The sequence below is a fragment of the Rhododendron vialii genome, chromosome 8a (genome assembly GCF_030253575.1).
Source record: "Rhododendron vialii isolate Sample 1 chromosome 8a, ASM3025357v1".
NCBI classification, from domain to species: domain Eukaryota; kingdom Viridiplantae; phylum Streptophyta; class Magnoliopsida; order Ericales; family Ericaceae; genus Rhododendron; species Rhododendron vialii.
Window position 1 is genome coordinate 4,610,248 of NC_080564.1, and position 14,378 is coordinate 4,624,625.

Genomic DNA, 14,378 nt, shown 5'->3' on the forward strand with positions numbered 1-14,378 from the left:
AGGTGGCGAAATTTAAAGGTATTTGTAATTATTGCTACTATGCCCCGTTTCAAAAAATTTATTAAAAAATAAGCGGCTTATTTCACATTTTCAAACTCAAAAATAATAAAAATGAAAATAATTTTTCAATTTTTTTTGTATCGTATTAAAGGTCTAATCGAGATCTTTCAAACAAGATCCATATTGCATATTTTTAAATTTCAATAAACCTATAAATTTGAAATTTGAAATTGCCTTCTTTAAAATAAGAAATTATTTATTTATTTATTTATGGAATGGGGCCTACAAATCAATTTTCTGAATCCGATATTTTGAAAGTTTTAACGTTTGATGTACGGCCAGCCCGATTCCCGAAACCGAAAGGATAAGTATTGAAAAGCTGGCAATTCACTGTCGGTAAAATTTGTTTTGTTTGCCCTTTCCGAAATTGTTTCAATTTCCATTGTTACCCTCCAACAAAAGACCAAAAAAAAAACTCCCCCTCTCCATTAATTATTTTATTTTTATTTTCCCCCCAAAACCAATTGCTCTTCCAACTCTGGCAACTTGCTGCCAATATTCCCAAATTGGTTATTAGTCAATTCTCTTAATAATTCAATTGATGCAATATTGGAATCAAGTCCTATTTATATGTACTTTGGATTGATGTAAATAAGGAGTGAGCGAGTGAGAGGGTGCACGTTATAAACAAAAAATTGGAATTATTTTTGATGGACTAAGAAAACAAAAGAAACGGTTATTCACAATTTTTGCCATGCATCACTCGTGTTAATTTCTTTTTTAAGTGTTATATGAATTAGATTATAAAATGTTTTTTCTTTAAAAAAATATTAAAAAAAGAAAAAACACTCATCTTTTCTTCCCTATTATTTTTTTGGTATGAAATTATGAGGGATCCCTCCACGTGAGAGGAATTATTCAAAGATATTGGGGCACAACATGATTGCTATGAGTTCGTCCTTACATGATTTTACGTGTTGGAAAACTCAATGATAGAAAATGTATTGGAAATTGACTTCTACACTCTCCTTTTTATCACACACACTCCTTTTTTTGTTTTTATTTAGTGTGAATTTATTATATTGGCCCTTAGTATGTGAAAAAGTGAATTTATGAAAGGGTAAAAAGTTAAATTCACAATAATAAGAACAAAAAATGGAGTGTTTGTGGTAAAGAGTGGAATGTATAAGTCAATTTCCTTACTTTAATTTGATATCGAAATGTTATCTATACAATCACAAATCACAATCCTCCCACATGCATACATACAGACAGACTGTTACAGTTTATTTAAGTGATAGTATATGTAATAGCAGTATAGCACATTTGAATATGATATTGTACTTAAAAATGATATATATTTTGAGAATCATACAATTTAAATCTTCGGTCAATGTCATAAAATAACGCTTTCCAGTTACGTGCTAATGATTAAAACCAGAGCTTCCAAACACCCCCTTTGTGCTGTGAGTTCTTTAGTTCAAGCTGATAAAACGATATCAAATACTCATCGTATTATAATAACAAGTTAAGTCACTGATATCTTATTCCTGACTATGGAAAAAAAAACAATTACTTAAATGAGGATTCAAGTTCTCTTCGGAACCTATTTCAACGGCTGATATTATTTCTCCTACTTTCTCCGGTTACATTCACGAGCAGATCAATAGTCTCCAACACTATGGCTGTTAATTTTTGACGAATTTTTATTTATGTTATTTGTGTTTTTCTTATTGTTGTTTGTTTTTTTTTTTTTATTCGGACCGTTTGGGTCCTTCGTACTGTTTGGTTATGAATATACCGTTTACTCAGAGAATTTACGGTAATAATTTAATGCCTTGTTCTCTTCCATTTTCAATTTTTTTTTTCAAAAAATACCCCTTAGATTCTCCCTACTGCTACCATTTCTTTCTCTTTCTTGCTCTACTAATTACCCCTATTATTTTTCAAATTTTTTTTCAAAACCCGAACCAAACAAAGCTACTTGCAATGCTGTTGGTCAGAATTTTTCATCAACCCCATATCTGTCGAAAAGAAAAACATCGAAAGTGAAAAGGTTATTATCGTATTTATATCTATGTTTTTTTTTTTTTCAAATTTGTTTTCCTTTGGACTTCCACTGCCCCCTATGTTACCCATGAAGGATGGAATTAAATCCATGAATTTGTCGACTTCTTTGGTACTCTATTCGTTATTCCCAATTTCTTTTAATCATCAGTAATTTTCTGAGGCTTCTTCAAGACTCTCCCTACCTTCACTACAGTCCTATGCTCAGGCCGACCGTTTCTTCTTCTCCTTCCCATAAAAACCGCCCGCAACTCCACCCCTCCCTCCATGTCAGCTTCACTAGTTCAAAATCCTTCTAATGCCCACCAAAACTAGCCCAATCTCCTCTATTCTTAAACCAAATTTGACTCTAGAGAGAGAGACAGACAGACAGACATGTTCTACTCCCAGTGCTTGCTATCTAAAAAGGGAACTTTAGGCACCATATGGGTCGCTGCCCATTGTCTCAAAAGGGTCAAGAAAGACCAAGTTGCTCAGACCAACATCTCTTCTTCTGTCGGTGAGCCCTCATTTTTCCCTTTTCTTCTTAAAGCTTTATGCTGATTTTCTTGTGCTGGAACGTTGAAGTGAGCATATAAATGAAGAAATGGCTGGACTTGAGAGGGGTTCATTTTTGCTTATGATTCTCTCGTTTTGTGTTTTTTTATTGGTTTTGCGACTGTTTTAACTTGTTTTTAGCACATAAATTTGTAATATAGCATTTGGGTTTTCCGTGAATACTTTATATTCAGTTCTATAGGTTATAGATAATCGGTTTCTCTTGTTGAAATCGTCTGATTTGCGCATTTTTTGTCGACCTAATGGATGAAATAGTTCTCTGCTGGTCTAGTTTGGGAAATACTTTGCTGCCCTTTTTGGGTTTCCCTTTCTTATTTCCTGGCTTCTAATGTAGTTTGAGAATTTTATATTTGTTGTGAGGCTGCTTTATTGCGTTTGTTACTCTCCTTGTTGAAGATTCCAATGATTCATGAAGTATGTGAAACCTTTCCCATACACTTTAGTTTTGATTGCTCTAATTTACTAGTGTAAAATTACTGCGAGACTCTAGTTAAGTGGCTGCTGATCGATAGTCAGGTAGGGATCGTAGCCAAGAGAAAAGTGAGGGGAAAACAAACGTTTTGTACATTTGTTGTGATGTTAAGAAATGGGTCCAAAGAAACTGAGCATAGACCACTGAGAGGAGTTGACTAGTTAGCCTCGGTATCGCAAACGCACGGTACCATGAACAATTGAACTTGTTTTGGAGAACATTGAGAAGTAAGAAGAACAACCTATATGGCTAGGTGTAGGTAAATGTTCCATGAGCACATATGATGAATATTCACTGTTATTGAATTATGAGTCATTGGAGAAGTCTTCCTCCCATAAATTTTAATGTGGGGTTAGACATAGAGCTGGGTCCCCGTGTGTTTTGTTTCTAGCTAATGTCCTTGCAGTTATCTGGGCACATGGGGTTTCATTGAATAAATATAGCAGTGAATCGATGTATTTGACCCTAAACAAATACACGACGTATCCTTCCTAGCATTAACTGATGCGGGTTGATTGTGAGGTACTAAAATGGGGGCATCCAGCGTTTCATTATCTGGTTCTTGTTAGTTACTCTTTATAAGTTATGGTACATGAAGTACGGTCAGAAGAAAATACTGTGTGCTGGACCGTTGATATGCATCTTCCTTTGCATGGCATTTATTGATCAGTCGTACGTCACCCTAGCATCTAAAAATGGACCAAACCTGTTTGGCTTTGAATTTAGTGGACACCTGGCAACTTCATTGGAACACTTGTCATTTTTTAATAGAAAACTTGAATGCTTTTGGGTAGGAATGATTAGTGTCATGCAGTTGCTAATGTCTTACTCTTTCTGGCAGCCTTCCCTCATCGGTTTTCTTCTTTTTTCCTTAACACAGAAAAGATATTGGCAGACGAAGTTCCCGTTGTCTCATATAGAGTACTAGGATACCTACTCTTGGGTGTTGTGAGGATATACTCAATGAAAGTCGAGTATCTATTCCATGATTGCCGTCATGTACTCGTAAAAATCAAGGATTTTGCGGGTAAGAAAAAAGCAAACATACACATTGAGGCCATTTGTGCACCATCTCTATCTATCACCCGACCAGAAAGGTTAGAACTTGATACTTTTGATCTGCAGATCCTGGAAGATGGAAGCGGGTGAGCTATGTACTTGAGTCAGTTCAAGTGTTTTGAGTTTTACATATCTTGTGCTACTAATTTTTGACCACCTCTTATCTGTTTCTCAATTTGTACAGAAATACCGTGAGACCTGATGAAGATATCGTGCTTGCTGGTATTCAAAGTACACTAAGTTCTTTATAGCATCTTGACTTGATATGTCTCAACATATTTTTTTTGCCTTTGTATGAAACAGATGTGCGGAGAAATGAGGGCAGTGAAGATTGTTTTTTGGACAAGGTATGCATCATGTATGCAGCAACATTTACACTTTTACAGTGTCTTTCTTGTAACAGGGGGGCAAGCCCTTTGATGCTCACACTCTGTTTACTTGGTAAAAAGACATGTTTAGCATTTCACAGTGGAGTATATGTGGTGCCAATAAGGGGAAACTATAATTAAGTTTTCTGGCACACATAGGTCAAATTGTTTATAGCCGTTTATGAAATTCTTTTCGAAATATGTTTAGTGGGTCCTCGTGAGTGTTGTGCACTACAATACTGATCAGCCAGGATGGCAAGCGTTCAATAGTAGTGCAAGGTTCAAGTCCTGCCTGAAGCTTCAATTTTAACACAATGATTTGATTTGAATGTACTATAACACCCTGGAATATAGGCCGATCTGATTGGATTTTACTGCTAGTGTAATCAAAATTTTGTTTGAAATGCGTTATTTAGTTTTCCCCCCTTCAATTTGCAGTTTCTTTGTGAGGATGCCGAACATTTTGAAACTTGCTTGACAGCTTACACTCCTGTTGAAGAGTACGTCAAAATTCCTCATGCTAATTGCTGGAATTGCTGTAATTATATTTCTTTGAGCTGGTTGAAAGTATAACGTGCATCACTGTTCCAGTGTTCTTTCACCTTACAGCATGGGAAATGATGTGGTTGGAAGCCAATCACATTATTTAACCAACTCAGAAGCAAGCATAGAGAAGCTTCGAGGCGATAATTTCTCACTGCCAGACCGTCTGGATCCTATGTCACTTTGTGAGTTTGATGAAGAACCAGACCTGGATAGACAGCGTGGTGAGGAGCATGGCACTGAAATAGAGGAGACAGAGATGTGCAATGCCAAAAATGTTAGTATTGATGAGGAGAAATCTCCGGATACTTTGAAATCATTTGCTGAAGAGCAAAATATGGATGCAGAGCATCTAAGGCCCGCGGAAGAGATATTACCCGAAACCGGAAAGTGTCCAAGTATTATGAAAGACCGCCCAATATCTATTACCATTGATGTAACTCCCCAATCCAAGTGCCCCAACGCTTCAGGTATATAATTATTAGAATGAGAATTATGCATGCGTTTGACAATTTGATGGAAATGAACATTGGATAGAGTCTCTTTGAACTGGTATCCTCAGTCAGTAGAGGGCTGAGTCTATCAGCCCTGGTTTTTTCTTATTGTTTCGGCAAAACCTCGACTCTTCTTGGTTTTATTTCATGTGAAGTTCAAATTCAAGTTATGATATTTATTTGTGGAGATATAGTCTTTCAGAAAATTATTATTGATGAAAAATTCTCCTGGTAATGCAGGTGCTACTACACCAGAGTTTATGGTGGTTAAAACTCCAGCTGCCAGGGAGGCTGCTCGGGTCTCAAGAAAGAGAAAATGTTTGTTCGATGACATCATTGTGTTGCCTAACAAGTATGTGAGAATAATCTCTTTGTTTAAAGGTGATTCCAAATTGCTTGGTGTGTTCTACTTACTAAAAGAAGTACTTATTTTTCAAATAAATACTTATTTTTTGAATTAAAGGTGATGCACTGTGAGAGAATGAGAATTACCTGTCTGCGAAAAATAAGTACTTCAAAAATAAGAACCTTAGCGGAACTGGGTATTCTAGGCTAGGTTTTTTTTTTTCAATGTATTTTTACCTGTAATGGCCTTTAACTGTTAGTTTTAATGATGAGGGGTGACAATGTCAAGGTGATGGTCTTCATTCTTGACACAAGTCTAAGACACTATATTATAATTCAAATTTTCTAAGTTAGTTAATTAGTTTTGAAATTTATTTTCTCAAGGATATGATTTTAAATGCACATTACTTTTTTGGAGAACTGTGGATGACATCTAAATCATGTATAGTTTTTAACCAAGGGAGTTTAGGTTTTCTGTATTTGCAACATTGGAGAACTTTGAAGCAGCTTATCACAACCACCTAGGAGGCACTGGGTTCTAAGGTTAACACTGAACAATGACTCAAATGTGGTGACTTACCTGAAATCAGTTAGGTCAAGCAAGATGGGACTTCAAGTTTACTGATTTGATCCCTAGTAACAATATAGAAACAGTTGACAGTTATTTTTTCAATTTGGTTAGAAAGGAATACTCTTACTATATTGATCCGAACAGATACTTGTAGCACATTGAGTAAACTGATTTACTTCGGTTGTTGTGTTGGATTCTAGCCATGGGTTCAGTTCTGATTCTGATTATCTTAGCACTTGGACTAAAATATCTGAGACTGTGAGTAGATTACATGGAATAGGTCCTGATTCCAGTAATGCAATGGAATTTGAAACATATTACACTTTATGACTCAAGTGACTTGGTTTGTAAACGACGGAAAGTGGACATCCCCAGGAGGCCAGGAGGCACCTTCTTATCAGTACGATATAACACTTAGAATGTGCTGAAAAATCCACATGTTATTACATCTTTTCAATGTTTTCATTTCTACAGGTTAGTTAAAGAAAGCATTGACGACTCAAGTGACTTGGTTTCTAAACGGAAGAAAGCTCCTTATACACCCCTCCTCGTCTGGAAAACACATAAAATCGCCAATCTGCCTCACACTTTCTTGGAGCCTTTGTTTCATTGTGAGTTTTCATTAGAGCTCAGATCTCTCTCAACCAAGAAGGAATTGAAGAGCCCAGAGGCCATCGAACCTGTGGAAGCTCCTGAAAAAATAGGGGAAATAGGATCCCCAGCTGTTCATAGAACTCCAGATGATACGGTTATTGCTCCTTCAACACCTGTTACTTGCTCGGCTTCTTTGAGGTTGCATGACGTACGGGATAGTACCATCTTAGACACAGTGGGTCTGGCAAGCTCATTTGAAAACACAGAGGAAATATTTTCTCGAAAAGCGGATGCAGAATTTGATACCAGCCTGGTAAATGAGGTAATACAAAAACTATATCTAGTTATCTTGGGGAATTTAACTGTAATTTATGCTGAAAGAATGAACAGAGATTTCATTGACGATTGTTGTTTTGTCTTATTTTTTCTATTGGATTATTAAATCTATTTCAGGTGACAAATTCAGGTCAAGGAGATAACCAGGAAACAAGTAAGAACACTTGATTCCATTCCCCCAAACTAGTTTTTGCTATTTTTACTTCCTTTTTCTGTTTGAAAAGATAATACCAATTTATTGTAATTTTTTTTTCCTGGCAATTTATATATTCATGTATTTGCTTCACATAACATTTTTACCTGACTCTTATCTTGGTTGCAGATGAATGGTCAATCGAAACTAGGTAGGTTGCTGTGGTGTGGCTAATGCCGTTTTCTCTTGTTTCTGCAGTCAAAGCTCCTATTGTTATTTGTACGAGAAATTATTCTTACTTTGTAGGCTTTTGGTGAACAGAACACTGGCAAGGTACCTGTGCAGAACCTTTCTGAAGACGAAGAAACGAGGAGGAGACGCGGTAGTGAACTTATCGCAGGTCCTTAAACGCAAAACCAAGAGTGAAAATGCAAGGGTGTTTTATGAGATCCTGGTATGCTGTTTCCTTTCCGGTCATCCATTGTGTTCTAATTGAATCTACCAAAAATGATACGCATGACATGGGTACGTAATGAAAATTTTGCAGGCACTGAAAACCGGAGGGTATGTTGATGTGAAGCAACAAGCACCCTATGAAGACATACTAATACTGGAAACTCCCAAGTTGAAAGAGTCTTGTGAAAGCTGATCTCAAGTACTTTTGTAGCTTTTAGGATCCAAGCTGTATGCTCCATCTGTATTTAACTCGTAGGAAGTATATAGAGAGTTGTTAACATAACCATTAGGAGGCGAGTAGGATTTTGTAAATTAAATTTTCGGCTATGTACGATTTTTTGTTGGCTTTTTATATATCTTCATCTTGTTTAGCTGGTTCATTTACAAACAAGGGTTGATTGAATACTATGTTATGCTCATTACTCGGATTTTCGTAGGCCATGTTTGATCTTCGGCTTAAAAGCGATTTGTGAAGAAAATAGCGAAGGGATTTTGGCGTTAAGGTTTCAGGTGGTTTTTCTTACTGATCCTAGAAATCAAAACATAGCCTTCAAGGTTTTTGTGTTTACCACTGGGCTACTACTCTACTTATGGTACTGAGATAAGAAACTCGTGTTTTTTTTAATTTAGGAAAAGCATGATAGCAAACTGCTAACCATGAACAATTACAAACGAGGAGGACTCTAGGCTAGGGACTTCGGGTTGGTGCTGTGCAGTGAGGTGAGATTCGAGCCGTCGGATGCACGATCTGACGGCTCGGAGGTGCGCAGCACGGTGTTGCGCACAACACCATTCCCCAATTGCTATCATATACTGCATTGACATATACGTCGTTGGTGAGTGATTATAAAATTGATAGATTGAGGCAACATTTCCTCTTGAATCCGTTAGGTAACTCTCTTGGAAAATTACCGCATTGACATATACGTCATTGGTGAGTGATTATAAAATGGGTGCCGCTATTCGTAGCCCTTTATTTTCTCTCATAACCCATTACATTTCGGTAAATGGTTGTTGAAAATCATAAATAACATTTCGGTAAATTGCTGTTGAAAATAAGATTATATTTCGGTAACTACATGTCAAAAATATGTTCAATTTTCGGTAAACAACTGCCGAACATACATTTTCGGTAAATAGCTGTTGAAAAAAATATTATATTTCGGTAATTGGATGCTGAAAATATATCTCAATTTCGGTAACTAACTGTCGAGTATAATTGAAAATTTTTAACGGGCTATGGGAGAAAATAGAGGGTTGCGAATAGCAGCTCCCTATAAAATTGATAGATTGAGGCAACATTTCCTCTTGAATCCGTTAGGTAACTCTCTTGGAAAATTACCGCGCAATTTTGTTCCACTAAGTTTTTTGGGATTTTTTAGGGCTTTTTTCTTAAATTGGATATTTTCGAAAATATTTGGGTAAGAGGAGAGAGTATTACTTTTCCGATTTCTTTCATCTAAAAGAATCAATAATCTACAGAAGTTAGGCACAAAACTAGAAAAACGCGAAAAAATTCAAATAGGGCAAATTAAGAAAGGGAATGAAAACTTAGTGAAATGGGGTCAATGATGTAACATTCGCAAGTATTGTCCGGGTAAATCTCCAATATTCAGAAGTTGTGGGTTAAAAATCTATGAAACTGCGAATCTGAATACTTCGTGCCAGCCCTAACTTCCTTCTTCTCTCTCTTCCCTCTCTTTGTTCGTCTCTCTCTCTCTCTCTCTCTCTCTCTCTCTTAATCGATCGTATCAGAATCAGAGAAATTTGGGGGGGGCCTCAAGTGATGGCAACGGCAGCTCAACCTTTTAGTGGCAACCTGAAGGCAAGACTCTCTCTCTCTCACGTTGAGTGTGTGGGTAGTAATTACTGTTTGGTTGCTGGGAAAGCAGAGGGAAGAAATGTGAAAAAAAACTCTACTGAAAACCTTTACTGTTAGATCAGATTTTCGGCAACCTAAAGTGTGATTTTCTGTCATTCTCTGCTAATAGAATTAAAACTCTTCTGCAATTGAGATTATTTGATTGTTTTTGAGAGAATGCTAGGTGTTTCTGGAATATGCTGAATGAGTTGCATATGTAGGGAATCGACGAAAGATTTTGACGCTACTTTTGTAATGTCTGTAAGCTGTCCTTTTGTACTGCCTCCGTCCCATTGTGATAGTCCTATACGAGAAGACGTGCAATTTTTGGATAAAAAAATAAAGTACATCCGTTCATAACTTTATGAATTTTTTCGCACCAAATTAAAGAAATAACTGGGATTGTTAATTTGGTGCGCAGAAACTCGAAAAATCATGTACTGCATGTCTTTTCGCAGGGGATTATCATTTTGGAACGGAGGGAGTATTTCATAGGCGCTTGCTTTTTGTTTTTCTTTTTAAATGGCTTTTTGGGGTTGTTTAATGAGTTTATTTCAGATGATAGAAGTACCCCCTACATTTTTTCCCCATGTCTGAACAGGTTCTTGCCCTTTGCTTTTTGTCCTTTGTTGGGATCGTCAGGATTCTATTTTATGCATGTTTTGTCAGCTTTTAAACGGGAGTCTCTGCTGGGCCAAACCTCAGATACAGTGTCATCATTTCGTGCTCCTAAGTTTCGGTTTTCAAGCATTGATGGGTTGCAAAGCATTAGCCTCTTCCTCCTTTTTCTTTATTTTAGGGCATCTAATATTGCAGTATTTTCTGAAGTCACGACAAGAGCAAACATATTGAGATGTCCGATTAATTCTATGAAGTTCATAAATATCCCATGTTTCATGTTATTTTTTGTTGAATTTTCTCAAAACAACCTGTATTACCTGGACACAGGTGCAGCTATATGTGCGCTTGTCAGATTTGTTCAACTTCTTTGTCAAGGACACTGGGACATCCAAAATTTCTTATTCTTTTAGTATATATTCGTTACTTTCACAAATTTTTCGAAGTGTCTTGGGACAATTCATGCATAACGTAGGAATTATGTGCATAGTTGATAGTAAACTCAATTTACAAAATCTGCTTACTACGTGAATGTCTGTCACATATCCGATTTTGTTATCGGAGTTTCAAGTATCGAAATGGTTATTTTACACATTTGAAAGGATCCATGTAAAATAGAAAATAGCATCTCTTCGTACTTCAAAATGAAGTTATTGTTGAGTGTTTTTGTCAAAAATCTGGAGGAGTCCCTTGTCATGGGCAATCCCTCCATGCCAGGCAAGAATATTGTCCAATTTTACCAATTATGGTCCATTTTCGTACTTGGAAGTTGGAACAAGTGGAATTCCATGGAGATCATCCTTTCCAAAACAACACTGAAGTTGTAAATTTTTGTGGATACTCTCTCATGGTTTGGTTTTTTGGTTCTTGCTAGCGTACAAGCTCTGATGTTGCTCTTTGGCTGACCATAGTTGTTCTTTGTCCATGTCATATCAACGGCATAGGAAGTAGTTTTAGTCTTTTAGATGCTAACGTCAGCCTAACGTTTCCTTTTATCACTTCTTGAGTGGGACAAGTTCTTTATGATAATGGTTGTTGATGACTGGTGTACTTATTATTTACTGCACTAGAACAGATTTAACTTTCAAGCTTATGTTCTCTGCCTTGACTCACTTATCATTGTTGCTGAGATATATATTGATATAAGGGAGGAATGAGCATAATTTCTTTCTTCATGTAGAGAGCTCTTGCTGGCCTGAGACGTATCAATTTGGAAGGTCTGAGATGGAGAGTATTTGATGCCAAAGGCCAGGTCTGAATTATCTACCTTTCTCCTTTTTCCCTTATTCTTTTCTTACGTTGTGCATCTTCAAGATTACGTAGGGTGATGGCAGTCTTTCAACTGATTTTGCGATATTAGGATGACAGGGTAAATACTAAATAAATTTTTTTTTTATGCAAAACTTTGCGATGGCAATCTGTGTTGTAAATTATCCCTTCTGTGTTGATACACGGATTTTTGCTACCGCTATCCAATTGTTACTGTGACTTGTCATGTAGGTCCTCGGAAGGTTAGCATCTCAAATATCAACTGTGATTCAAGGCAAGGACAAGCCAACATATGCACCTAATCGCGATGATGGGGATATGTGCATTGTGCTCAATGCAAAGGATATCTGTGTCACAGGGAGGAAACTTACAGACAAGGTTTATCACTGGCATACTGGGCAAGTAACATATTTACTGATTCTTCTTATGATGTGTATAACTATATATATATATATGTATACATACATATATCATATGTGTGTGTGTGTGTGTAAAGAATGGTTGCCTTATCGGATTCAATGTTGTTATTGAAATGTAGTGAGAATCACAAGAGCCATGGTTGCTTCATCTTCTTCTTCTTCTTCTTCTTCTTTAATGCTGCAGAATTTTGATAACTTTTCTCTAGGAAGTTCTTCCATAGTCATGTAACTCATATCCAATTTGAAAGTTGTGAAAAAATGAAGAATTAGTTTCCAATGCTGAGATAACAGTGGTAGATGACTGTTGTAGTGTCCTACAGTACCATTCATTCAAATGCTGAATGCCCCTGCTTTTTGTCATTTTTATTTTGAATTTCTAGCCTGACAGTGAACTATTTTTGGCTTATAGGTATGTGGGTCATCTCAAGGAAAGAAGTTTAAAAGATCAGATGGCAAAGGATCCTACTGAGGTTATTCGCAAAGCTGTCATGCGCATGCTTCCGAGAAACAAATTGCGTGATGTAAGTTCCACTGCATCCTTCTTTTCCCTTTTAAAAGGCCTAATTACATCTATTTGAACTTTTGGATTCCATTTTTACTTTTCAACTGAATTCAATTTCTATTTTTACTTTCTTGACCTCGAGTCCAGATCATGTAGAATGGACTGCTTTGTAGAATAGCATCTTGTGAATAAGTTATAACGAAATGAACATTATTCCGAGAAAATATAAAAAGGAAGAAAACTCTGATAAATTACTTACAATACTTTGTATGGCGAACCTACATCTTAGAATGCGTTTAATTTTTAGACACAGAATTACCAGGTTACTGGATGCTAGCAGCAGTTTTCATATAATTGATTTTACACCGAAGAACAATTTTAGACAGAATTATCGGGTTACTGGCTTCTAGTGGCAGTTTTGATGTAATTGATTTCACACCAAAGAACATTGTTTGTTTAATTTTTTTCACTCACCGATTCCAAAACTAATCATCTCTAGTAGAGGAGTTACGATCTAATGGATTTTCAGCTCACTTGAGGAAAAAATGCTTCCCCTGGAGGTGCAGGGAAACTTAGTTATGGTACCCTATAATTGGTTATTGAATGCTAGTATTTATTTGTTGAAGCAACTTTTTATATATGCAGGACAGAGACAGGAAGTTGAGGATATTTGCTGGCGGTGAGCACCCGTTTAGCGACAGGCCTCTTGAACCATACGTGATGCCTCCTCGACAAGTACGGGAACTGCGTCCACGCGTGAGACGAGCCATGATTCGAGCTGAGAAGAAGGCTGAGCAACAAAAACAGGGTGGTATGGATACAAGAAAAGGGAGAAAGAAGGAAGAGGAGAAAGCAGAACTGATCGAAGCATGAAGAGTGCTGGAGTTACATACGAATTCGTAGCCAAAGCTTTTGCTTATTTCTCCTGTAACTCAAAAAGGTGGCATTTCCATGTCAAGTCTTGTGGCCGATCTTGAAAGTTTGTTGGTTGCCAAGATTTTGGTTAGTTTTTCTTATGTTTTTTCTTTTTGGGATTGGTATGTACTTTTCATCTCTGGACTCTGTTGCAAGCCAAATGGGCCCAGTTAGCCTTGGGGCCGATCTCTTTGTACCAAGTGTGATAGATTTGTTGCACTTCTTATGATTCTGAAGGATCTTATACATTCATTCAAGGTTAGAAAAGATTCAAATTATCGTCAGTCCCTTTTCCTTAAAGCCTTTGTTTTCTTGGTGGATTACAAAATGCTCTCTTATGACTAGAATATGGAGTAGCTATTTTTCTCTAGTGATTTATCTCTTCAAAGTTTATTGGAGTGACACATTTTAAGAGAACAACTTTTAATGGATCATTTTCCTTGAAGTAAAAGTTTGACATCAGTTAAGAAATATGATTGCCGAGAAACTCTTTAAAGATCAAGGAAAAAAACACCCAACAAAAGAAACATAGTAGTACAGAAACCATGTGAAATTAATCTGTGAAAGACTTCTGAGTTCATAACCCACAACCACAACATAAGAACACACCCAAATGGCACCATTTTAAAACCATCAATCTTCGACATGAATTCTACTTGTATTCGCTATGGTAGTAGCGCAGCAAGTGAGAACATAAAGGTTTAAACTTTAAAACTCGGTATATGCTGTTAAAAACATTCAGGAGAAGTAAACTTAACCAGTGTGCCCATGGAATAGAAATTATCCAATCGTACTGGA

General features: G+C 36.7%; 2 protein-coding genes across 8 annotated transcripts; both read left to right on the forward strand.

Annotated features, from left to right (window-relative positions):
- Positions 1-2,209: 2,209 nt before the first annotated feature.
- LOC131336114 (sister chromatid cohesion 1 protein 2) lies at positions 2,210-8,429 on the forward strand. 6 transcript variants are annotated; one of them, XM_058371791.1, is made up of 12 exons: positions 2,210-2,566; positions 3,978-4,242; positions 4,341-4,378; positions 4,460-4,503; positions 4,963-5,024; positions 5,116-5,537; positions 5,802-5,913; positions 6,952-7,393; positions 7,525-7,561; positions 7,730-7,751; positions 7,862-7,994; positions 8,088-8,429. In XM_058371791.1, the coding sequence occupies exons 1-12, from the start codon at positions 2,443-2,445 to the stop codon at positions 8,187-8,189; spliced, it is 1,803 nt and encodes a 600-aa protein (XP_058227774.1). In that variant the 5' UTR covers positions 2,210-2,442; the 3' UTR covers positions 8,190-8,429. The 6 variants fall into 6 exon arrangements, with proteins under 6 accessions (XP_058227774.1, XP_058227777.1, XP_058227772.1 ...); XM_058371794.1 differs by having other exon boundaries at positions 2,220-2,566; positions 5,134-5,537; XM_058371789.1 differs by having other exon boundaries at positions 2,253-2,566; positions 7,847-7,994.
- A 1,208-nt stretch (positions 8,430-9,637) lies between these two features.
- Positions 9,638-13,864, forward strand: LOC131336124 (uncharacterized). Of its 2 annotated transcripts, none has more exons than XM_058371818.1 (5): positions 9,638-9,821; positions 11,656-11,727; positions 11,976-12,142; positions 12,573-12,684; positions 13,311-13,864. In XM_058371818.1, exons 1-5 carry the CDS (start codon positions 9,783-9,785, stop codon positions 13,536-13,538), a joined length of 618 nt encoding a protein of 205 aa, XP_058227801.1. In that variant the 5' UTR covers positions 9,638-9,782; the 3' UTR covers positions 13,539-13,864. The 2 variants fall into 2 exon arrangements, with proteins under 2 accessions (XP_058227801.1, XP_058227800.1); XM_058371817.1 differs by lacking the exon at positions 9,638-9,821 and adding an exon at positions 10,047-10,118.
- The last annotated feature ends 514 nt before the right edge of the window (positions 13,865-14,378 follow it).

Excerpts from the sequence above, each read along its gene's own strand:
- LOC131336114 (XM_058371789.1), top strand. The coding sequence starts at position 2,443 with ATGTTCTACTCCCAGTGCTTGCTATCTAAAAAGGGAACTTTAGGCACC. Across the intron at positions 7,562-7,729 it reads AGGAGATAACCAGGAAACAA|ATGAATGGTCAATCGAAACT; the intron begins GTAAGAACACTT and ends TCTTGGTTGCAG. Across the intron at positions 7,752-7,846 it reads GAATGGTCAATCGAAACTAG|GCTTTTGGTGAACAGAACAC; the intron begins GTAGGTTGCTGT and ends CTTACTTTGTAG.
- LOC131336124 (XM_058371817.1), top strand. The coding sequence starts at position 10,062 with ATGAGTTGCATATGTAGGGAATCGACGAAAGATTTTGACGCTACTTTT. Across the intron at positions 12,143-12,572 it reads GTTTATCACTGGCATACTGG|GTATGTGGGTCATCTCAAGG; the intron begins GCAAGTAACATA and ends TTTGGCTTATAG. Across the intron at positions 12,685-13,310 it reads CGAGAAACAAATTGCGTGAT|GACAGAGACAGGAAGTTGAG; the intron begins GTAAGTTCCACT and ends TTATATATGCAG.